General features: G+C 42.4%; 1 protein-coding gene across 2 annotated transcripts in view; it reads left to right on the plus strand.

The window, feature by feature from the left end:
* Positions 1-25,994, plus strand: part of LOC109400410 (protein bunched, class 2/F/G isoform) — an 864,004-nt gene that overhangs the window by 563,593 nt on the left and 274,417 nt on the right. For both annotated transcript variants that reach the window (XM_062846581.1, XM_062846580.1), the window contains exon 2: positions 5,936-6,556. Coding sequence is in view for 1 of the 2 variants with exons in the window: in XM_062846580.1 (XP_062702564.1) it covers positions 6,463-6,556 (94 nt within the window). In the remaining variant the exon portion in view is untranslated. The remainder of the gene's footprint in view (positions 1-5,935; positions 6,557-25,994) is intronic.

Below are 25,994 nucleotides of genomic sequence, written 5' to 3' on the forward strand. Positions count from 1 at the left end.
CTTCTGGAGATTACTCTGCCCGTGTTCGTCTAGAAATTTCTCGAGGAATTTCCTCTTGGAACTTTTAGGGATTGAAAAAATCTTTGGAATGAACTACAAGAGGAATATATGAAATGAGCTCCTGGAAGAATCGTCAGATGGAACTCTTGAAGAAATCTTGAAAGAGATTTCTTGGAGGGATCCTCAAAAAGAATACCTGGAAATATCTTCAGGGCAATGAAGTCCTAATGGGTTTGCCAAACGGATCTCTTGGGGAATGCTGGTAATACACCTAATAATCTTCTAAAGGAAATCCATAGGAAATTCTTGGATAAATCTTGATATTGCCGATGGAATCTCCAGAGGGAATTACTGGAAGTGTCTCCATAAGAGATTCCTCAAGAAATCTCCAAAAAAACTCCTAAAGAAATCCACAGAGGCAACGGCTGCCGAAATATCTCCTGGAGGAATCCCCAGGAGGAAACACCAAGTGAAACTCATGGGGAATCCTCAACAAAAAAAAATATAATAATAAACATAATAATAAGATATGTACAGAAAGAATTCCTCCAGAGTTCTAGAAAGATTTCCTAGATGGAGCTTTTGGAGAAACCCTCAGAAGGAATTCAAAAAATTACCACTTCAGGCATCCCTGGATTGAACTTCTGGATAAATCAACAGAGGAATCCCCAGAAAAAAAAAACTCCTGGAGGAACCTTCAAAGGAAATTTCCAGAGGGTAATTTTGACAGGTATACTTAGAATAAACTATTGGAGGAATCCCCAGAACTTCTGAAGAAATCGCTGGAGTAAACCCCAGATCAGGGTTGAAACATGTCAAAAAATGTCATTTGATTATTTACCACTCTCACTTCCTCTAGTGAAAAATATTTATCGAAGATATCGTTATTGTAGCAAAACCAACCCGCATTATTGAAGGTTTGTGTTTGCGGATGGAAATTTTCACTGGAAGTGATGAAACTGGAAAATGTCATGTCATTTTTTCCATGACATTTCCGTGACATTCCACCAAACTGCCCAAGATGGATTTTTGGAGGAATTGCCTGAGGGGCACTTTTGCAGGTGTTGCGACAGGAAAGAAAGGGCGACCACTAATTTTTGCAGCTGATTTATTACCGCTTCAAAACTGTAATTGTAGTAAGTTTTAGTTCAGGGTTTACATAATCATACAAAGTAATCTTACTTTTCAGTGTCCTATACAATTCTCGACCCTTCTATATCACTGTCCAACTTGTTCTTAGGTTAGTTTTAGTGCCTAAGTTTGGTAGATATATTTTGGCATTCAGTGTGTAAGTTTTGCATGTAATTTAATATAGTAACCTCTACTAGTTCATAAGCAGGATAAAAACACTAGTCTTAAGCACAAACCAATAATTTTAAGATATAATAATTGACAAGAATGAAATGTAGCATGAGTAGCAAATTCCACGTTCGGTGTATATAGTTCACGTTTTGTTTTCATCTCCTCTCTTTTATGTCCTATCAACAGTGACGGCTTGTCACTGCAGTGGTTGAACCGTTTCGGATAGGGTGCCCATCTCGACGGGACCGGTAACAGCAGGTATCGTTAGAATGAACTCTTGGGTGAATCCCCAAAGTTCTTTCTGCAACTCCAAGAAAATCTTCTTCGAGTTTTCTCAGGATCTTTTTCAGTTGTTATCGCGGGATTTCTCCTAAAATTCGACACGGATTTTGAAGAATGCTCCCAGAATTTCTACTAGAATGTTTTCAAGGATTTTCTGCTGGTGATGGTGGTGCGTTATAAAAAGTGAGTATCCTTCCCCTAGCAAGCATCAGTGACATGACAATGCCATCAGTGTGATGTTGCCTCACAGCGTAGTAGAGCTTTGGCGGTGTAAGTTGCCTTCATCGTGAGCACGGTGTACAACATTCAGAAGGTGTTGCATTCCGGAAATCTGACAGCTTTTTTGATGACGTAATTAAAATCGCTCTAAGGCGTGAACAAAATAATCTAGTATTCCACATCAATTTGTTCAACATTAAAAGACGACAAGAACGGCGTCACATTTTACGTCCAAAATTGATGTTTACATAGGTAACTAGCCTGCCTTGTGAAATTGAATGCCGTAATAATAGAAATACACTAGAACTCCAATGGCGCTGTAGTCACTTTTCCTATTTAATTAAATTTATAACTTTTATTGCAATTATTGATTGTTTTTTAGTGTCCAGCTTGAAGAGAATCTTTTGTTTTGGTAAACACAATTTATTTGACACTTCTAGTACCGCTACTGACGCTGTAAGGGCGTGGCAAACTAGATGTTAGTCACACGAAAAGTCGCGACATTGGACCAGGCTTGACAGAAACTCCCTCGCGAGAAAATGAGGAAGCGATTTTGGCGAATTTCTGAGGAGTGAAAATAAAACTCAGAAATCACAACGCAAATCCTCAACAGCACCGAGCGCGAGCTTGCCGCGCAGCGAGGAGTTTGTCCAACACTCATAATTGCTTGTTGTGTTTCTCACGTCCACTCACACTCAAAAAGCTCTCGCGAGTTCCACTCCCATACAAATAAAGACTCTCGAGGCGAAAATCGCACTCAAAAACCCGAAATAATCATCGGCTCTTTTTTCGTTCCCCTCTTCCTCGCTCAGTTTTTATTGCCTCTCTGTTTGGGGTTCGTTTGCTCCCTCGCGACGAGGCAAAAGCAAAATACCGCTCTAGAGCATGTTGCAAAACTCTTTTGATTTCGAGGAGGATTATCAAGCCTGCATTGGACTTCTGTGGCTAGTTATTCTACTGCCGTAATCGTGAAGTCAAGTGATTCTGCTGCAGTTTGCTAGGATTGCTGAGAACAAACTGTTCCAGTGAGCTACATAATATTCACAGAGATCATCCCGGAATTTCTACGAGATGTTTTGCTGGTAATGCGCTTGATTGGATTCTCCCACAGTTACTCCGGTAATTTCTTCAAGCCACTATCGATAGCATTCATCTAAAGTTCCTGCCGGAATATTTCTTTAGGGTTCTCGTGGAATTTCTCATGATGTTCCGCTGGAAATTTTTCTCGGAGTTTCTCCTGGAACTTATCCTGGGTTGTTCCTTCCAGAGATCTCCTTGGATGTCTCTCAGAGTTTTTCGGGTTTCCATTTCCTTCATTTCTCCCAGGGTTCATTCAGAGTTCTTTTAGGATTTCTACAGAAGTTATTGGTATTTCTTTATGCAGTTCTTCTCACGATTTCTATCAGTGATTTTTTAAGGGTCTTACAAGCTTCGTCTTGTTTCTTAAAATTCCTTAACTTTTTAGGACGCGCGCCATCAAGCAGCTGAAATTGCATCGCGTATACGACGAGCGATTTTTTTTGGCAGTGTTGTACTTTTTACAACGGCGCGCGTGCGAAGGATTAAAGAGTTACTCTAAGAATTTCTCCTACTATTCCGCCTATAAATTTCTCATGGAATCTCTTCCAGGACTTATTCAGGATTTTTTTTCTGTGATTCTTCGTGTGAATATCTTCTAGAATTTTTCCAGGACTTTCGTGTGATTTCTGCAAGGATTCTCTTTAGGATTTCTCTAGGAATTCCGTCTGAGATTAATTCTGAAATAGCTTTTAAGGTTCCTTAAGGAGAAACATCAGAATACAAATATGGCTGCCAAAATGGACGACTTGGTCCCCTATTCACGTTTTTAAGAGCACCAATTTTGAAAATGCGTAAATAAATGCGTTCGACTTGTAAAAGCTGCCTCTTTTTGCAAGTGAGAAAAGCCAAGGATCGATCCAAGAATACCTCTGCGAATCCTCCTGAAATTGCTTCAGAAATTCTTCTGAGATTTTACCTTAAATTCCTTCCAGGATCCGTAGAGGAATTTCTTCAGGGACTTTTCGAGAAAAGTGAACCTCTCCAAAAACTAATACTGAGATTTCTCCAACAATTCTTCTGGAATTCTTTCATGATGTTTTTCTGGGGCTCCTGCTGAAATTCAGAAATTACTTCTATGTTTAATCCAGCACTTCTTTCTGAGATTTATCCAGAAATGTTTATGAAATTATCTAAGAATTCCTTCTGGGATTCCTTCATGAACTTCTTTTGAGATTCACCCTGGAGATTTCGGATGGGATTCTTTCAGGATTATTATTTTGAGTATTGCTTGCCAAAATTCAGGAATGTCTACCAAGATTCCTACAGGATTGTTTTCGGAGGTCCTCATAGAAATTTCTTATAGGGTTCTACCGAGAACTTCTTCTGTGAATGCGCCAGAATTCATTCATAAATGTTCAGAAGAAATCCTCAATTTTTTCAAAACTATTATCGAAATGTTTTCAAAAGTTGCTCCAGAGTTCGTTTAGATTTTTTTTTTGAGATTTTAGCTAGGAAATTCTCCTGAAATTTTTCCAAGTATTCCTCCAAGATTTTTTTTGATTTTTTTTCCTAACACACCTAACACACCATCAGGAAATTTTCCAATTATTCCATTATTAGGGATTGTGAACTTTTAGTGGCTACGCAGTCTTTATTCTTAAAACGGGTTTATTATTTATCCAATGTTTCGGCACTTAGGGATGGTACCGAAACGTTGGGTAAATAATAAACCCGTTTTAAGAATAAAGACTGCGTAGCCACTTAAAGTTCACAGTTAAGATTTTCAGACGATTCACACAAGCAATTTTTAAGGATTTTTCTATGGAAGCCTCCAGGAATTTCTACAAAATTTCTCAAAATATACCTCCAAGATTTTTGGGGAAGTTGTCTTAACGAATTTCTTTAAGAATTTCTTCAAGAAAAATCTTTTTGGGATTCCTCTGAAGACATTTTGAGTGCGCGAAAATTGGCTTTCTCGGTCTAAGGTCAATCTAAATGGATTGGATTACTCAACGTTTTGGCCGGTGTTATTTGGCCATTATCAAAAACGGTTGATTGGTTTGTCTTCTGACAAGCGGCACACTAGAAGTTTTTCGGTCGGTAATCATCTAAAATTCTTATGAGTTATTTCTAACGATTTGTATAGACATTCCAGGATTTTATTTAGAAATTTATCCAGAAATTTTTCCAGATATTCGTTCAAGAATCTCCCCAAAGACTCTTTCAAAAAATCTTTAAGTTGCTTATCAAAAATTTCTTCCGTACTTTTTCCAGGAATTTCTCTAGGAAATTCCCCCATGATATCATTCAGGAGTTTCCCCTGGATTTCAGGATTTTTTTCCAAGGAATTCCGTCAGGAATTTTCCATGAAAATCCATTAGAAATATCCTCAGGATTCTTTCCGAAATTTTCCCAGGAGTCCTCCAATAATTACCTCAGGAATTCTGTCGGATATTACTCAGGAAAACATCTATATCTCTGCATGTATTTTCTCCAGAAAATACATGCAGAGACTCCTTCAGGAATTTCCCCAGGCATTCCATTAGAAAATGTTCCCAGGAATTCTTTCAGAAATTTCCCCAAGACTTCCTTCAATTCCTCTAGGAATTCTGTCAATACGGAGATCTTTCTCATCTGAATGTACTATTCTAGAGGATGTTTCTAGAGACATCTACGAAAAAATCTCTTAAAAATGCTCGCAAGTTCCAGTGTTTTTGTAAGAACTGTTATTTTTTGTGAACTTGGAGTGTTATATATCAAAGAGTGATTACTGATTACGCTTTGTATAGATTATTATAAACCTATAAGGATAATCAAATCAGCAGAAAATCTATTGTTATTTGAGCCGTCTTTCTATGTTATCATCCATTATAGACTTCTACAGTGAATAAATATCATTTCTTTTTTTTTTCAACAAGTCATAACTTTCCGGAACCTTATAAATTATTCCGGCACATTGTCGAATGACTACCCACATTTCGGCTGCTTCACCACCGTCCAAACTACAACACATCATCGTCGATGTTCATAAATATATACCATCCGCCCCATTCCGCACCAAATTTATAACTGCAACCATCTCCATCTTCTCCTTTTCAATCTTATTCCACAGTGCACGAGTGAACATGGCTCCGGCTGGTCGTTCCTGAGACGTCCTGGTGCCAAAACATTCCCGTGAACAGCAACAACAACAACAACAACGTCAACAGACGACGACGAATACAGCAGCGACAACGCGTCCAGACTTTTCCTCAACAAATGCAACAACAACGTCGACCGAAGCAGCGAAAAGTTTGCGACGAATCACTTGTTGCATTACCCTGAAACGATAACAACAGCAACAACAATAGAAGCAAAAGAAGCAAAACCGACAACAACTCCAACGGAAGAAGAGGAAAACTTCCAGCGTGCATAGTTACCAACGACGACGACGACAACCGGGGAGACCCGGTTGCTGTGAGTGCGGTGAGTGTCAGTGTGAAGTGAGCGGTGAAGTGAAGGTGCAAGTGAAGCAACAAGTGTGTGCTCTGCACAGCAGTGCAGCAGCAGTGCCAAAGCAATCCGGGGCGGCTATCGCAGTAAGCCGCGGCGCGGAATTTCGACGACGGCCGCCGCGTGACGGCATTCCCGGACGGCGGCATGGCGGACTGCTCGTACGCCCGGTGCGTCCAGGAACGGCGCTACATCCGGCGGGAGCTGGCCAAGTGGACGAAAAATATGGTGCACATAGTTGGTAAGTTTTTTCACTGTTTTTTTTTTTTTTGTTTCTCCGAACGCTGTATACAATTTTTAGGTACCAACATTCCCACATAGAAGAAGCTTTTTTAAGAAAGAAAAACTGCACATAAAAATGTGGGGAAAGGAAGCAAAAAATAATTGATTAAATGACATCGAGAGCACTCTCACTCCGACGTCGACGATGACGACGACGGCTAGCCTAGCATTCGTTTCAACAAGTTCGGAGCGTTCGGCTATGCGGCAGCTCAGTGAAGCGAAATCCTTTGTATACTACTATTCCGGGGAGAAGCCCCAACCCCGCACCGCCGCGTCGTCATCCCGAGCCAAACGGAAAAGGGTGGCTTAAAACTTTTCATCCAAAACAAGCTGTGGTAGTGGCCCCTTTTTGCTTGACGACGACGACGGTAGAGACGGCACGGGCTGCTGCGACTCTTCAATCCAGTCTACCGTCGCCATCGCCTTCGACGGCGTCTTCTTCCGACTCCTCTATTTTCCAGCTGCTCTCAGCTGTGTAGTGGTGAGCAACAAGTGAAATTTCGTTTCGGTTTTATGGAAATAGTTGGAAGAAAACTCCCTTCCCGGAGTACTCCTTCGTGCTGCAGCCAGCCGGTCGGCCGCTTGCCGGACTCGGAACGTTCCAAACCATTGGCGTTTGAAGGTGACGCTTAGAGTAATTGCTAAAATTTCGTGAGTTACAATTGATAGGCTTTAGAAGAAGTTCAGTAGTTCTCCATGGAAATGCATTGCTGGCTATATCAAATTTTGGAAGGTTTACCATTGGAAGCCGTAAGAAGGTGTTCCCTGGGATTCTTCCAGAAGTTTCTTCTGAAATTTCTAATAAAGCTCCATCTGGGAATCCTCCAGGAACTCCTTCCGGATTCTTCCACGAACTCCTTTTGGTATTCCTTTAGGAATTCGTAAGCAGTCTCTTTTTAAGATTCTTCCTGAAGTTTGCTCCGGATTCCTTTAAAAGTTCTCTCTGGGATTCTGTGATTCTTACAGATTCCTGTAGGAGTTTTTTTTTTTCAGAATAATCTTACAATTTCTTCAGGGAATTGATTAGAAGTTTCTTAAGGGACTCCTCAAAGTGTTGCTCCCGCGACTCTTCCATTTGAGTTTTCTATTTTTTGAGATTTCTCCAGGTGATTCTTTTTTTATAAGATTGATCTGGAATTCCTCAATGCGTTCCTTGTCGTTCTTCTGGAAGTTCTATAAGACTACTCAAAGAGATTCTGGGACTCCTCCCTTTTGAGGATTCTTGCTTCTGAGATTCTTTGAGGAGATTTTTCTGGGATTCTTTCAGAAGTATTTTTAGGACTCCTTCAAGAATTGTTCTACGATATGTCATTCCAAGAAGTATCCCGGAATTCTTGATGGACTCCTGGAGGAATCCCAGGAAGAATTCCATGAGGACTCTCAAAAGCAACTCCTGTAGGAATCTCGGAACAAATTTTTGGAGGAATCCCGGATGAAACTGTGTTAGGAATTGCAGAAGAAACTCCTGGAAGATTACCAGAAATGGCTCCTCGAGAAATCCCAGGAAAACTTCCTGGAGAAATCTTGGAACAGTCTCCTGCAGGAATCTCGGAACTCCTGAAGGAGTTTCGGAAGGAATCTCAAGCGTTATCCCATAAATAACTCGTGGAAGAATCTCATAGAAACTCCCTGAGAGATCCTGGAAGAAATTGCTGGAAAACCCGAGACAGGAACTCCTGAAGGAATCTCAGGAAGACTTCTTGGGGGAATCCCGGAAGAAAGTCCTGGAGGAATCCCAGAAGCAGCTCATAGGGGCGCTGCCACCGTGGTTGCTAAGATAATTATTTATAAGTCTGTGACGTTTCGTGACCATGTAATTTACGATTCGGACTTTGTGAGCTTTCCATCGTGGTTTCTGCTTTTAGTGGTGTTCAGTGTACGTACACGTTGCATGATACGAACTCAATGGGTAGTTTGATTACACGGTTGAAAATGCTGTGACATCCATGTGCACAACAAAAACACGTGCTCGATGAACAAATTGAGATTTGAATTTTTAAAAAATCCACATATTCCGGTAAGACTCGAACTCACGACTTCCAATTCGATAGACGGGCGCTTCTGTTCCTTCAAGCTACGGAACTCGAAATCAAATACATTTTCTCAACAGTGTACTGCCGTGAATCGCAAGTCAGTCCCATCTGCATTTTGTGCAAAAATGAGGTAATGATCTTTCTTCGAATAATCTTTCAGCTACATGAATAAAAATATATAGTTTGTTCAGTAAAATTGAAAAACAACATCAAGTCAGATTGTCCTATAATGAAATGTAATCGCAAGTCAGTCCCATTACGAACTAGTGTACCCTCCAGCACAAAACCTGATACTGTTTTAGCTAGTTTTATATTTTTCACTGTTACGTTTTCATGTTTGAAGCAATATGTGAAAGTTTCATGATGATCGCAGAAGCTAATGATGTGCGACTGTGGAATCGAGTTCAGTTCTACGCCCACTGGCGACGGAGATAGTAGAGTGACTCCGTAGCTTGGAGGAATAGAAGCGCGCGTCTAGCGCATTGGGAGTCGTGAGTTCGAGTCTCTGCGGAATACGTAGATTTCTTATCAAATTCAAATCTCAATTTGTTCATCGAGCACATGTTTTGTTGTGCACATGGATGTCAAAGCATTTTCAACAGCATAATTTTCACATGGCTTGGTCAGCCAAAGTAAAATCAAGAAATTGACATTTGAAGTTTGATTACGTTCAAAACGTGAAGTTTATATGCTGATTTATGATCTGCTGGTGAAATCTCTTCAGGCGCTACTTTTGGAATATGTTCAAGAATTCCTTACGCGGGTGTAAGAATCCTCCAAGAATTCCTAGATTTCTTCCGAAATGTCTCTAGGAACTCTTTCTGAGATTCCTCCAGGAATCCTTTCTAGGATTTTTTTTTCAGAAATTCCCCAGTGAATGTTCTTAGGCTTTTCTTCCGTGGATTCTGCAGAAATTTATGCCAGGATTCCTCTGGAGTATCGTCTGTAATTCCTCAGGTAGCTCTATCTGAGATTCTTCTTTGAGCTCCTTTAAACGTTCCATCTCGAATTCCTCCAAGATTCCTTCAGAGAATTCAAGATATTTATTTTGAGAATTCTCCAGAAGTTTCGGAAACCCTCCACAAATTGTTTAGGAGTTTCTATTTTTAGATTATTTTCAAATGTCTTCAATTTTCCAGAATTCCCAGAAGGAATTCCAGGAAAAATAGAACCTCAGAAGGAACTTTTGTAGGAAGCCCAGAAGGACCTCCAGGGCGAGTTTCTTACAAAGCTTATGGAAGAATTTCTTAAGAAATTCTTGGAGGAATTCCTCAAGGATCATAGAAAATCCAAGAAGAAAATCAAAATCCAAGAAAATTACACTAAGACTTCAAAAGTAAATACTAGAGAAATCCCAGAAGAAACTCCCAAAGAAATCCGACAAATGTCTGGAGGGATTCTAAAAAACGGGTCAATCCCGGGAAAACTCCAAGCTAAGAAGACTAAGAAGAAGGAGGATAACAGCAAGAAATTTCGGGTACAGTTATGAGGAAAAGCTTGGAAAAACCTCTGAAAGAAATCGCGAAACACCGAGAAATACCTTGGGAGAAAGCCCTGATTAAATTCTTAAAAACTCTGAGAAACGTCCCGCGGAAGCAGCTCCGAAAGAAATTCTAGGAGAAGAGCCAGAAGGAATTACGGAAAACAATTGAGGAGGATGGAGTCCCTCGAAAAACTCCGGAATCGTTCGCATTTTAGGGAAGAGCTCCTTAATCTTCCGTTTGCTTCACGTTGGCAGTAGCTCGCTGACATAGTGTACGATGTGGGTCGCAAGTGACCCTAATGCCAAAGGAGGGTTAATGAACCTCCGACCGTCTCTTTTTTGGAAATATCAGCTTGATGTAGCGGCCTCCCTTTTCTTCCTTTAGCCCGATAAGTCAGTTTTATGCTGGATCTGATTCGCTGCCCGAGTATCATCCATAAAAATCTGTTACTTCTAGGCGGAACCACAAACTTCCAGAACGAATCTTCTGCATTACGAGAAAAATTTCTACACTACGCATTTGTGGTACCACCTTTGGAAAATTGCTTTGGAGAAATCCTTCAAGAATAATTCGTGGAAAAAATACTAAAGGATTTCCTGCGAACTCCCTAAAGAATACCTGATAGAATCTCTTGAGTAATCCTGAAAATTCTCCGGAAGAATTTCCAGGGCCATTTATGGGGTATTTCTTGCAAACATTTTGGGGGGTATCTCTAGCAATTATTGGAGGCACTTTTGTAAAAATTCCTATTGATCTTTTGTAAAAATAATCCGAGCAAAGTCTGGAGAAATCCTCGACATGGTTAGCATGTGACTTGGAACCCAGGGGGCTACTAGGGGGTTAAAGAGGGGTTTCAGATTAGTTTCAGATAGCGACGTTTTCGAAGGGGATTCAGGTGAGTTCCGATAGGGTTCAGAGGCATTTCATGGAGTTTCAAAGGCTTTGTTGGGGTCGTAGAAGGGCCCCTTTCAGGCCATTCAATGGGCTTTGTGAGCATTTCAGGATAGTTTTGTGGTGTTTCAGGGCGTTTCAACCGGCTTGTGGGATGATTCTGGAGCGTCGGGGAGGTTTCAGGACATTTCAACCAGAGGTTTTAAAGAGTTTTAAGATGTTTCAGGAGCATTTCAGGCGGTTTTCATGAGTGCTTTCAAGAGAACTTCAGGGGGTTTCAGGAGCAGAGTTGTTCTTTGTCACTATCAATGGTAGGCAAACTGTCGATTTTGATAGGCAGACTGCGATCCAAGTCAGCGTAGGCTCTGTTGAGTTACCGCGTCACCGTCACTTTTCTTTTCCCATCACAACTGGACTGATTGCGATGGCGGGTAGATATCACTGATAGACCATCTTTGAAATTCGTTTAAAAATCAAAATAAACACTTAAAGTGATGAAATTTAAATATGTGGTACAGAATGAAAAGTTTCGTATGATGGTCACAAAACATTTTGAGTTTTGACAAAAATCGCAAAAATATCAGTTCAGTTGCTATGATAGTGCTCTGGAGTGTGGGTCAGTATCAAGTCGTTGCTGGTCTCTATCGTTTTGATATTGATCGGCCTACTGTGATAGTGACGATGGTGCAAAATCAGTAGTCAACTGACATGACTGATATTTGGCAGCTAAGTTCAGGAGGTTTCAAGGGGTTCCATAAAATTTCAGGGAGAGAACGTTTAAGTGTTTTTGGAGCGTTTTTGGGTTATAAATAGTATCTGAGACAGTCCCTGAGTGGTTGCAGATGCTTTTTCAGGTGTCAGTGGCACTTTCATGACGTTTCAATGAATTTTAATGATCTCTTTGGGTCTATAGGTCTGTGTCAGATGACTGCTAGAATAATGAAAAATAGTGAAAAAATAGTTTCAGGGGGTCTTCAGGGGCGTCAGTAGCCTTTCATTGGTTGTCAAGGGTTTTCAGTAAGGGTTTCAGGAGCGTTTAAGTGGGCTCAACGAGCGTTTATTTATTTATTTATTTATTTATTATATATCTTCATCTGACCTACTCGGGTCTTAATGAAGTGTGGCTGGGAAAAGCCTCAATCAGGCATAAAAACCCGCATCTTTCCACACAAATAACACGTTAAAACAAGTACAATAAAATATTATCACAGAATAAAAATTAATTAAAGCTAACATTATAAAACAAAAAATCGTACGAAGCACATCAATTAAAATCAAACTGTTCAAATACATTATTAAAGTTTACAATCATAAACCTAATGGGATCATGCTGTCCATATCGGCTGTTACGAGGATCCAAGTAGAGGAAATTGCGGCGTCGTAGAGGTCTTTCTGGAACATATATTGGAAGCTCGGACAGTAAAGATGGAGCATCAATCTCGCCATTCAAAAGCTTTCCTATGAAGCTGGATTGCATTGACGACCTCCTTATCGCTAAAGTATCCAGCCCCAAAAGCATACACCGGTGCTCATATGGCGGAAGATGAACAGCGTCACGCCAGGGAAGGCTCCGAAGAGCTAATCGCAAAAATTTACGTTGCACAGCTTCAAAACGGTCAATCCAATTCTGACTATACGGGCACCAAACTACTACTGCCGATTCCAAGATGGAGCGAACTAAAGCACAGTATAGAGATTTAAGGCACAAAGGATCTCGAAACCCATCAGCAATCTTGAAAATGAAGCCCAGCTGTTTATTCGCTCTAGAAAGCACATCATCGTAATGCGGCCTGAAAGTCATCTCCGTATCCAGTATCACTCCAAGATCCTTGATTTCCTTTTTGCGTTCCAGCGTTTCACCTGATAATGAATAGTCAAAATAGATAGGATTCCGTTTCCTGCAAAAAGTAATTGCAAAGCATTTTGCCACGCAAAGTGCTAAACCATTTCGCCTGCTCCAGCATTCAAAAGAGCTTAACGCTTCCTGTAGTGTAACGCAGTCTTCAATACAGGTGATCACGATGAAGATCTTCACGTCGTCCGCAAAGAAAATACGTTCGCCGCGGGGCAGTACAAACGCTACGTCGTTGATGAACAGCGAAAATAATAGTGGTCCAAGATTACTTCCTTGGGGCACTCCAGAGGGAATGGAAATAGAATCCGAATGAGTCAACCCGATACGCACTTTCATAGACCGGCCAGATAAATACGAGTCAAACCATCTGACAAAGCCATCTGACATTCCCAGTTTTCCAAGCTTATTGAGTAGCATGCTATGGTTCACGCGATCAAACGCCGACTTAAAATCCGTATAAATCGCGTCCACTTGTTTTCCAGCATCCATTGAACGAATACAAAGTGAAGTGAATTCGACGAGATTAGTAGCCACTGACCGTTTCGGGAAAAAGCCATGTTGTGCCGTAGATATGTAGTTCTTACATGATTCAAAAAGAACGTTTTTCACGATAATCTCTAATAGTTTCGAGCATGCGGCTAGAGATGTTATACCTCTGTAGTTGGCAATATCACGCTTGTCGCCCTTCTTGAAAACAGGGGAAAGAAAGGAGGTTTTCCAACCAGCCGGAAAGGTTCCTTGTTGTAGCGAGCGATTAAACAGCTTCATCAGCGGCATCATAAAAGCAGCGGAACACCTTTTCAAAAGCGATGATTCCAGAAGCGTTTGGGGTAGTTTCAGCGGCGTTCGATGGGGTTTCAGGATGTTAAAGAGTTCTGTAAAGGGTCATGTAAAGGGAACGTTACAGGAGCTTTTAGGTGCGTTTTGCAGTGTTTGGGGTTTCGGAAGCGTGTTACGAGTTCCAGAGGCGTTTTAGAGGGTTTCGGGGCGTTTCAAGGAGTTTTAGTTCTGTAGATTGCGATTTTAGGGGTTTCGGGAGCGTTTAAAGTGAAAACCTGAATGTGGTTTTGTCATATCTTCACCTGCAGAGATTTTCAAGGAATTTAAGAGGAGTTTCAAGCTCATTTCAGGAACTTTGAGGGTTTTATAGGGCTTTCAGAAAAAAAAAGAGTTTCGTTTCAGAAGGTTTTAAGGACGTATAGGGGTTTTGGAAGAATTTCAGCAGTTTTCAGGAACGGTTTAGGGATTTCAGGGGAGCTTCAGAAGCGTCTCAAGAGGTTTCAGTGCTATTTTGGAGGGTTTGAAAGCGTTTCTAGGGATTTCCGGGCAGTTATTGAGAGTTTCAGGTGGTTCATTTGTGGCACTTTTGAGCCCTGAAGCCTATTTAAATACACTGGATGCAACCCCTTGAACCCCCTTGGCATTTCCCTGAAACCTTCCTAAAACTTCTTGATACTACATGAAACGCTCCTCTGTGACGCCCTTGGAATGCCACTTAAACTCCATGGATCATGAATCCCTTCAAAAACCCCTGGATATTGTCTAGAATCTGTAAGCCAAAGACATCGTTCCTCTCAGTAATAAGAATCCTTATGTACATCAGGATTGAAATGTGCATGCTCGCTAGCACTGCCTAGAGGCAGAAGATCGCTTCTGTGAAAGAATTTTTGGATGAATGACTTGAAAACTTTTTGGATGATTCTCTAGAAGAACCCCTGGAAGAATCTCTGGAGTAACTCCTATGAAACTACCTTGAATAATTATGGAGAAAATGCTTGAGAAACTCCCTGGAAGAGTTCCCGGATGAATTCTTTGAACCAGTCACGGGGGAGTATGGCAAAAACATTATGCTGTAGCTTTTTAAACTCAGCTGAGATTCCGTACACACATAACTTTTGCCATTGCCAACCCTCTTATCAGCAGAAAAACTTCTTGTGATAACGGTGGCTCAAGGCATACTAAACTTGGATGAGGGGTCAGTATGTTGAATTTGTTAATCATCCTCATTCTTGTTTACGGACGTATCGACTTTCGAACGTTTTTGGTTCGATCGAATCAGTAGGCCATTTGATTTTGCTGGCGTAAACGGGAATGCGAACGATTTTCGTTCGAAAGTGGATTCGATCGAAAACAAGAATGAGGGTGAATATCTCGGTTACTGCTGATTGATGTGGCAAGCTGGGGTCTAATCTACTCGTCTCTCGATTACAATTCCCCTCAAACGCCCTTGAACTGACCCTGGAACATCCGTAACCCACTGAAACCTCCCTATAACCCCTTGAAAACCTCTGGAATGCTCCCGAAACCTCCAGGAACACCTCTGGTACGCCCCAGAAAACCTTCCAATACCTGAAACGCCCCTGAGACACCATCAACCCTTGAAATTATTCCTCTGAAACCCCTTGAATCCGCTCGAAACGCTCCCGAAACTCCCTGAAACAATTATGGAACTCCCCTGTAATGCCCTTGAATACCCCTGAAACGTCCCAGGGACCTTCCAACCATCTGAAGCGACCCTAAAACCGCTTTAAAACCCCTGCAAAGCCTCTGAAACGCCCCGGGACAACCATAGAGTACCGTGAAACCCTCCTGGTACGCCCCTGGGAACCATTTAACTCCAAATTTGGCAGTCTTCTTCTTCTTCTTTATGACTCTGCGCGCTCACTGGAACTTGGCCTGCTTCGCTTCAACTTAGCATTTCCACAGTTATTAATTAAAGGACTTTCTTTGCCTGCCAATACATGAATTTATATATTGTGAGGCAAGGACAATAATACACTATACGCCGACGGGAACGAGAATCGAACCCACCGTCTTCGGATTAGTGAACCATAGCCTTAACACTAGGCTAACTGGAGACCCCGGCGTTCCAGAAGGTTCAAGACGTTTCGAGGAATTTTTGTGATTTGTATGGATCAATAGGTCTGAGCCAGATGGCAGCTAGATTAAAGGAACAGTGATATTTCAGAGGGTTTCAGGAGCGTTTTACGAGGATTCAAGGGCGTTTCGGCGGTTTTAGAAGCATTTTAGGGAGTTACAGGCGATTTCTCAAGCGTTTGGAGGGTGTCAGAGGCATTTTAGGGCATTTCGAAGGGTATTTGTATTGTTCAAAGGGATTTTTGTGGGGGTTTAATAGCGTTCTAGGGGTTTTAACGGGATATCAGGGGAGAGTCAAGAACTATTCAGGGGCGCTTTAGAAGGATTAAGTGACGTTAACTGGTTTCGGAAGCGTTTCAGGAGCTTTCATACCCGTTGAGGGAGTGTTAAGGTACTTAGTTTTCGAAGCATCTTAGGAGGTGTCGGAGGTGAATTGGAGGGTTTGTGGGCGTTTCAAGGGGTTTTAGAATTGTTTCAGGTGTTTTCAAGGCGGTTCAAGTGGTTTCAAGGCCGTTGTTGCATAAGAATTGCAGCAGAGTTGCAGAAAGATTCAAAGCATTTGTGATGGTTCAATTTCAACACACACTGCAATCCCTTGAACACTCTTGTTATTTTCCTGAAACCGTCCCTGAGACCCCATAAAACGACTCTGACACTAACTGAAGCACTCTGGAACGTTTTCAAAACGCCTTACAAACTTCTGAAAAGTCTCTAAAAACCTCTTGAAGCCTTTTAAAACGCTCCTGAACTCCGCTGAGATATGTAAAATTTAAAAAAAAAAAACATACTCACTTGCGCCTTCTAGTGGTAGAATTCAGAATTAGGTAAATAGCTCGTCATATGTAGGTTCTTGATCAACCGAAACAATTTCCCGAAGACCTCAACTTTCCAAATAATCAGGATCGTGAGATAATTGATATGGCCATTTCACAAGTGTTTTGCTTCTGTTTGGTAAAAGCACCGAAGTGTACAGTTACAAGCACAGTCTCAATGACAGTACATTACTTATAGCGTCGTAACTGGTGAAAAGAGCTCCAACTTATTATTCTTTTTCTCTCACGGGAGTCAAGCACTTGAAAAAGATGGGTAACATGGGCAATTTTGCACCATACTTTGTATCCCGATATGCCTGATCCTCGAAGTTCTTTCTGGAGAATATCTTGTAAGATTCTGTGGATTTTTTGTTTTATTGACAAATCTTTTGAAAAATTTCCGGATGCCTGATTTTCTGGAGGAATGCATGAGAAGTCTCTGGAAGAGCTTCCGGATGAATCTCTGAGGGACTTCCAGCAAGATCACTTTAAAAAGTATCTAGACTAATTTATGTAAGAATCTCGGTTATGATTCCCCTGAAACAGTCCTAAAATGATCCTGGTACTCCCTTAACAGCCCTGAAACTCCGTGAAACCTCCTGGAATACCCCTGCCACGTCCCTGGAAACCCTTTACTCTGAAGTGTCCAGGAACACTTCTGGAACGCCACTGACACTCTTTGAAAATACCCGGAGCACTCTAGAACACCCCCCTCACGCCCTTGCGCTTTATTACGAATTATTCTGAGATAACCCCTGCATTTTGTCACGAAATGTTTCCCTAATTATCGAAGATGGAACATTCTTGCAGGAATTCCTTTTCGGCAAGAGTTGTGCAAGAATTTATCTGAAAATGCCTGCAAGAATTACTATCATCAAAAACGGCTATGCTGTCTTAAAATTAGCAAACGATGTTTATTACTTGCCCAACGTTTCGACACGGGGTTAGTGTCTTCTTCAGGGGGAAACTAATTTGGTCGTTTTTGATCGTGTGTTATAACAAACCAAATAAGTCATGTACCAACAAACTAATGACAGGACAGTTACAGTTAGACAAAACACAAGACCAAGAGCGACCATTATTAGCGACCAATTAGTTTCCCCCTGAAGAAGACACTAACCCCGCGTCGAAACGTTGGGCAAGTAATAAACATCGTTTGCTAATTTCAAGACTGCGTAGCCGTTTTTAATGATAGTTGAAACGATACAGTCCAGTCTCCACTAGAATGCAAGAATTACTTTGGAATGTTTTTCATCGCATGTACCTCTTTAGAATTTTCTGAAGGATTTGCTCCAGGAGTTTTTTCTTTGGGATTTCTTCAGGTATTCTTCTGAAAACTTCTCAAGAAATACTTTATATGTTTTTCGGGAATTCCTCTAAATACGTCTTCAAAAGGTGCATTTTTTTTCCCAGAGAATCTGAGATTCTTCCAGAGATACATGTTGGAATTTATCCATGTTGATTTCTGCATGTAACTCCATATATTTCGACGATTCTTTCAGGTACTTATTAAGAAATTCCTATTGAAAACTCTCAAGAGTTTCTTGTGTAAGTTCGTCCAGAGGTTTCTCCAGAAATTCCTCCAGATATTCAACCAGGAACTGCTTAGGATTAATTCAAACCTTCCTTTCGAGATTCTTCCGGAAATTTTACCAGTGATGCTGTTGAGGAATTACTCCGGAGAATCGCTCAGCAACTCGTGCAAAAGTTACCACAGAATCTATTCCTTGGCATTTTTCAAAGAATTTTTCAAAAAATTTGTCCCTGATTACCTGCAGGGGATTCTCTAGTTCTTCCAGGTATTTTCTTAAAGATTAATTTCAAAACACATTTTTCAGGATATTTCTAGACTAACATTTGAAAAGGGCGTGACAGCCATTGCAAATTTTTGCTTCTCCCGTTCCTCCTGAGCGTATTTCCCACCAGGTATTTATGTAATATCTGACCGGTAACAGGTATATCACACTCCCCTCTATCTGATAGCGGGATATGTTAGCATAAATAAATTCAAATGTGCCTAGAAGGGAAGGAAGGAGCTGAGGCGTGCAATGTCTGCTCCGTTCTTTGGTCTAGATTTCTTCAGTGATTCTCTAATTCCAGAATTTTTTTCTGTATCCCTTCAGAAATCATAAAATAAGTTCTTCTGAGAGCTCATCTAGAGGGTGTCGGTCCATTTGGCCGAATTTCGTTTGACCGAATGCCGTTTGGCCGAATGGGTTATTATACAAATGTCGTTTGGCCGAACTATGATCAAAAGAATTCAAAGGAAGTTATAGTAAAATGTCAATATGATCATTATAAATATTTCCTTCTTTTAATCATAGGCTATTCTTTCTAGTTTTGCTATTCATGGATTAGTTGAAACTGCCAATATTTATGAAAAAGAATTTTCCTTCTTTGAATTATAGGCTATTCTTTCAAGTCATATTCAAGTCGTTTATTTTTCGGCCAAATGGCATTTGGCCAAATAACATTTGGCCAAATCACCCTTCTGGAATTTAACCAAATGACCCGAAACCCATCTACAGATATCTGTAGGAGTTGTTTCAAGGATTTACATATTCAGAAAATCCTCTAGGCAAACCTCAGAACGAATTGACGTGTTTCTTGAAGAATTATCTCATTACCTGTTTCTGGAACATATGCTGGGATTTCTGCAAACATTTTTCTCTGAGATTTTCTCTGTGAATTCTTCCAAATATTTTTCAAGAAATTTTTCTTTGGAACTACTGCCAAAGCTCCTCCAGAAGTTTGTCATGATTTTGTCTAAGGAGGCATCTTGAGGATTTTTTTAGATATTTTCCCAGAGATTCATCCAGAAAATCCACCAGAGATAATTGCAGAAATTGTTTCAGGATGTTTTTGTTCAGAAAATCTTCATGAATATCTTCTTGGAATCTTCAAAAGTATCGCCAGGAGCTTTTTTAAGGGATTCCTTCTGACAATTCTCCAGGGTCCAGAAATCTTTAGATTTCTTTCAAGAAATTTTTCAGTATTTTTTGTGATTTCTGTGAGAGCTTCTGAAAAAAAAAACCCGGGAGAAATATCTGAAGCAATTTCTATATGAATCTCTGAAGGAATATCGGAACATATTTTTTATGGATCCACGGATAATCTTCAAATTCGCAAGCAAATCCTGAGGGAAACATTCAAGAATTTGCGAAGGAATTACTCATGCAGTTTCAGAGAAAAGTTTGCGGGATTTTTTGAAAAAAAAACTGCATGAAAGAACTTTGAAGTATTCCCTTGCTGATATTCCTGATGAAATCTCTAAAATTGTAAAGAAGTCTCTGGAGATATTTTTCAAGAAATTTAGAAGCAATCCGACCAGGAATTTCTGACCCAAATCCTGATTCCGAAACACTAGAAATCCTAGGAAGTACTCTTGAATGAATCTCTGGAGGAATATCTGGAGCAATCTCAGGGATGTTCTTGGATTCTTGGAGGAATCCTAGGAAAAATTTCCGAAGAACTTCCTGGATAAACTGGAAACCCTAGCTGGGATTCCGGGAAAAGAGGATTTTTTAGGGTTTTTTTTTATAATTCGGCGAGGATTTCAGGTATTTCTAGAGCAATCTGTGGGCCCATTTCTGAAGGAATTCCTGTAGAAATTCCTAAAAAAATAACCTGAATCTGTGGAGAAATTCATACAGTTATCTTTAGAGTGGAGAAACTTCTCGAGAAATAGAAAATCCTGACAAAATCTCTGTATGAAATCTTTCAGAAATCTCTGGTGTATGTATGCTGATCTCGGGATGAACCCCTGAAACAATCCTGGCTTCTTGTGGGAATTTTCAAGGGTATCCCTAGCGCAATTTCTTAACAAATACTCTGGTGGACTTCTTGAAGAAATATCTGTACAAACTTCTGATGGAATTTCTGGAAGATTTTCTGGAGAAAACACTGCAAAAATTTATGAAACAAATCTTTGAAAGCGTTTTTAAAAGAATCCCTGTAGAAAATTCCGAATGAACTCCTGGAGACATTTCCAACGGCTTTTCTAAATGAATTCCCCGAAAATTATTTAAAGTAATCCCTTTCGGAGTTTGAGCAGGCATCCTTGAAAATCTACTTAAAAGAATTCTTGGAGAAATTCTTATAAAAAATATCTGATAGAAACCCTGGAGAAATTTCTTCAAAAATCTTCTGAGCAAATCGCTGAAGAAGTTTCTGAAAGAATCCTTGGTAGATTATAACCCTAAACTCCTTGTGTAATTTATGAAGGAATCCATGGGCACATTTTAGGACGAATCTCTTAAAGAATATCTAAAGTATTTTGCAGGAAAATTTCTAGCAGAATCTCTGAAAGAATTTCTGAAGGAGCACGTGGATGATTTGCTAAAGAAATATTTGAAGAAATTTCTAGAGGAAAGCTGATCTTTTGATTTTCAGACGGAATCACTGAAAGCATGAATTTAAGTTTCCAAGGTTTGTCCTGAAGTATTACTGTAGTATGATGGTAGGATTCGTCTGAAAAGATGACGGTTGGCTAAAGCATGTTACCCATCAAAGTTGCCCCTGATATACTTCCGATTTACCGCACGCTTCTGATTATCGCCTTTCGCTGTTTGGCGCTGAAAAGTTCCGTTTCTTTTGGAGCAACGCAAAAAAAAAAATAGTTCCCCCTGGAAACTGGAGGTTCCCTATTTGCCATTCTCACCAATTCCTCCCGCACACACCAGGATAAATTCGCTTATATAAACGCCAGAAAATATAATAAGCTTCCGCGCTCGGTGCGCTTGTGTCAGTTTCTGCACACGAAATTCTTATTCCATTTGCACAGTTTTTCGTAGCTGCTGCTATAATGGTGGTGTTCGCGCCTCAAACCACGTCTTCGTAGCCCCTGAACTGCATCTGGGTGATTGCACATCCCACTACTCATGCCACACGAACCCCGTCCCCGCCGGAAACGATCAATTTATGTTGTATAACGAACGGAGGAACTTTCGCCCCTCAGAAGAGCCTGGCACAAGCAAGGAAGGATATAACAACATCTTGCCTCCTTCTTGGCCCAATCGACTGCTCATCCCACCGCACCTTGCACCATGTGCAAGGAGCTTTTTTGCGCCCGGTTATTTTTTCGGCATAGGGAGCCTTTGCTGCAGCGCACAGCTTCTTCCGTTTGGGGGGTTTGCAGTGCATCCGAGACCAGGGGGAATGGAGAAGGAAATAAGAAAACGGGAACTGCACTCGGTGAAAACAACTAGGTAGGTACTGACTGGAGCATAGCCAGCAGACCAACCCACACCGACGCGGCGACGACGGATAGGCAACAGGTTTCTGTTGTGTGTTCGGCTGGCTGCTGGATGGGTGGTATCGACATCGACGGAATGGACTTTTGGAAGGTGATAAACATGGAAGGTGGTTGAGTGCGAGGACACTTTTCTTAAATAATGAATATTGTTTTGAGAAGTAAAATTTAATCCGATGGAAATTTTAGCAGTTGAAAATGATATTTACGAGCAGTTGATTGACAAAGTTCTTTTTTACTTGCAGACATACATTTATTTCTTCAACATCGCATTAAGCCTTCCTAGGATGTTAGGATTTTCGCACCAAAATGGGGTACTGCACGTTCAGCATGCCTGTCTGGGTCATATTGACCCCAACATCTTACTAGAGTTAATGTGAAACAAAACCAACAACAGAATACTCGGTTTGTGGCTGCCGTTCTCCATCCTCGGTCGCGCCCAATGCTCGCCAAGTCACGCTCCACTTGGTCCGCCCATCGTCCGCTCTCTGCGCTCCACGCCTTCTTGTGCCAACCGGATCAGTTGCAAACACCAGCTTTGCAGGGTTGTTGTCCGGCATCCTTGCAACATGCCCTGCCCACCGTATCCTTCCGGCTTCGACCACCTTCTGGATGCTGGGTTCGCCGTAAAGTGCAGCGAGCTCGTGGTTCATCCTTCTCCGCCACACACCGTTCTCCTGCATATCGCCGAAGATCGTCCTTAGCACGCGTCGCTCGAAAACTCCGAGTGCTTGCAGGTCCTCTTCGAGCATGGTCCATGTCTCGTGCCCGTAGAGGATTACCGGTCTTATTAGCGTTTTGTACATGGTGCATTTGGTGCGTGGTTGATTCTTTTTCGACCGCAGTTTCTTCTGGAGCCCGTAGTAGGCACGACTTCCGCTGATGATGCGCCTCCGAATTTCACGGCTCACGTTGTTGTCAGCCGTCAGTAAGGATCCGAGGTAGACGAATTCCTCCACCACCTCGAAAGTATCTCCGTCTATCGTAACATTACTACCCAGACGGATCCGGTCGTGTTCGGTTCCGCCTACCAGCATGGACTTTGTTTTAGAGGCATTCACCACCTGTCCGACCTTTGCTGTTTCGCGTTTCAGGCGGGTGTACAGTATAGCTCAGCCACCGTTTTAGATGTTCTGGCAATAATGTCCATATCGTCCGCAAAGCACACAAATTGACCGGATTTTATGAAAATCGTTCCCCAGCTCGTCACATCACACCTTACAGAGCGATGATGATGAGTAGGCATGAGAGTCCATCACCTTTTCGCAGTCCCCGGCGAGATTCGAATGAACTGGATAGTCCACCCAAAACCCTTACACAGTTTTGCACACCGTCCATCGTTGCTTTAATCAGTCTATTCAGCTTCCCAGGAAAGCCCTTTTCATCCATGATTCTCCATAGCTCTGCGAGGTCGATACTGTCGTATGCCGCTTTGAAGCCGATGAACAGGTGATGCGTTGGGACCTGGTATTCACGGCATTTCTGGAGGATTTGCCGTACGGTAAAGATCTGGTCCGTTGTCGACCGGCCGTCGATAAAGCCGGCTTGATAACTTCCCATGAACTCATTCGTTTTAGGTGACAGACGACGGAAGATGATCTGGGATAGCACTTTGTAGGCAGCATTCAAAATAGTGATCGCCCTGAAGTTCTCACATTCCAAATGATCGCCTTTCTTGTGAATGGGGCAGATTACCCCTTCCTTCCACTCCTCCGGTAGCTGTTCGGTTACCCAGATCCTGACTATCAGCCGATGCAGATAGGTGGCCAACTTTTCTAGGCCCATCTTGATGAGTTCAGCTGCGATACCATCCTTACCAGCTGCTTTGTTGGTTTTGAGCTGGTGAATGGCATCCTTAACTTCCCTCGACGTGGGAGTTGGTTCATTTCCGTCTTCCGCTGCACTGGCGTCGTTGTTCCCTCCGCTGCCGTTGGCTCCCGTCCCCGTGCCAACGTTCTCCACACCGTTCAGGTGCTGATCGAAGTGCTGCTTCCACCTTTCGATCACCTCACGTCCGTCCGTCAAGAGGCCTCCATCTTTATCCCTGCATATTTCGGCTCGCGGCACGAAGCCGTTGCGGGATGCGTTGAGCTTCTGATAGAACTTCCGTGTTTCTTGGGAACGGCACAGCAGTTCCATTTCTTCACACTCCACTTCTTCCAGACGGCGCTTTTTCTCCCGAAAGAGGCGGGTCTGCTGTTTCCGCTTCTGTTTGTAACGTTCCACGTTCTGTCGAGTCCCTTGCTGCAGCATTACCGCCCTCGCTGCGTTCTTTTCCTCCAAGACCGTTCTGCACTCTTCGTCGAACCATTCGTTCCATCGATTTCATTCCACGTACCCGGTGGTGCTCTCGGCTGCGTCGTTGATGGCTGCTTTCACTGTACTCCAGCAGTCCTCTAGAGGGGCCTTATCGAGCTCGACCTCGTCTGGCAACGCGGCCTCGAGATTCTGCGCGTATGCTGAGGCGACATCCGCTCTAGGTTGTACCGTCCGTCAATCAGAACGTGGTCGATTTGAGATTCCGTCTGCTGTGGTGATCTCCAGGTGTAACGATAAGGGAGGCTGTGTTGGAAAAAGGTGCTACGTATGGCCATATTTTTGGAGGCGGCGAAATTAATGAGTCGTAGGCCGTTTTTGTTCGTCTGCTGGTGGGCGCTGAACTTACCAATCGTCGGTCTGAATTCCTCCTCCTGGCCTACCTGAGCGTTCAAATCACCTATGATGATCTTGACGTCGTGGCTTGGGCAGCGATCGTACTCGCGTTCGAGCTGCGCGTAAAATGCGTCCTTGTCATCATCAGTACTTCCGGGGTGTGGGCTGTGCACGTTTATTATGCTGAAGTTGAAGAATCGGCCCTTGATCCTCAACCTGCACATTCTTTCGTCGATCGGCCACCAACCGATCACGCGCCTCTGCATATCGCCCATCACGATGAAAGCTGTTCTTAGCTCGCGTGTGTTGCCGCAGTTCTGGTAGATGGTATGATTACCTCTAAACGGTCGCACCATGGATCCTGTCCAACACACTTCCTGCAGCGCTACGGTGCCGAACCCGCGGTCCTTCAGTAGATCGGCGAGTATGCGGGTGCTCCCAATAAAATTGAGAGATCGGCAGTTCCACGTACCGAGTTTCCAATCGCAAGTCCTTTTTGTTCGCTGGGGTTCTTGCCGTGGGTCTCTTTTTGCTTTTGCTGATGTTCCGTTACAATGGTTTTTTACGGCTAGTTCGTAGGGTCTGACACTTTCCCCCAACTTTCCGGAAGACCATAGTGCACAGTTGAGCTCAACGTCCTTCCCTGACACTCGGGCGTTGATTAGCCGCCCCTAACATGGGGATCAGACGCTGTTGTGAGCCGCTTCTCCTGGAGAACAGACGCTCAGGTTTCCCCGCAAACCCCTCCCCCCTTCCCTGTCAGCCTACGACCAAAGCTCCCACCGGGGTTGGTAATCCGATCTTCCCTAAGGTTGCTAATAGTTTCCGGCCGGTACCGCGAGGAGGTAGGGATAGGAGTTGCTGGGCAGAGGCTAATGGATCACAATGGGATCTGAATTGCGTAGCATACCCAGCCTTAACCGTGCCTAGATTATCCTTATGTTGATCGATTTTCGTCAATTATTGAACGGTTCACACTACTGGTAGTTGAAATTTCCATTCAACTAATATAAATATGTATTAATGGTCGAAGGAGAAAAGGTCTATTGAATGGAACAACAGGAATGGAACAATTCGGCCTTATGTCCCATTCGACCGTTTGTCCATTTGACCTTTTGTCCATTCAATCTTCTGTCCTTTCGACCTATTGTCCATTTGACCTTATATCCTTCAACCTCTTGTCCTTGGATCTTGTCTTTCGACCTTTTGTCATAGATTCCTTGAAAATCCTGGAATACTCAGAAGCCTCTCTCGAATGCCGGTGTTACTCCCCTGAAACGCCTAAAAATCTCCTGAAACGCCACTTGAGCACCCCTGGAACATCTCTGAAACCCCTGGAACGCTACTGAAACCCTTTGAAGAACCACTGGTATTTCTTGAAAATCCATGGAACCCCCTGAAAACCCCTGCCCTGGAACACACTCTCAAAATCTATTAAAAAAAACCCTGAAACGCCCCCAGCAATTTCCTGGAACGCCTTTGAAATCCGCTGTAACTCCCTGGATCATCCCTGGAACCCTTTGACGACCCCATGAAAACCTC

This window comes from Aedes albopictus, chromosome 1 (genome assembly GCF_035046485.1).
Source record: "Aedes albopictus strain Foshan chromosome 1, AalbF5, whole genome shotgun sequence".
NCBI classification, from domain to species: Eukaryota; Metazoa; Arthropoda; class Insecta; order Diptera; family Culicidae; genus Aedes; species Aedes albopictus.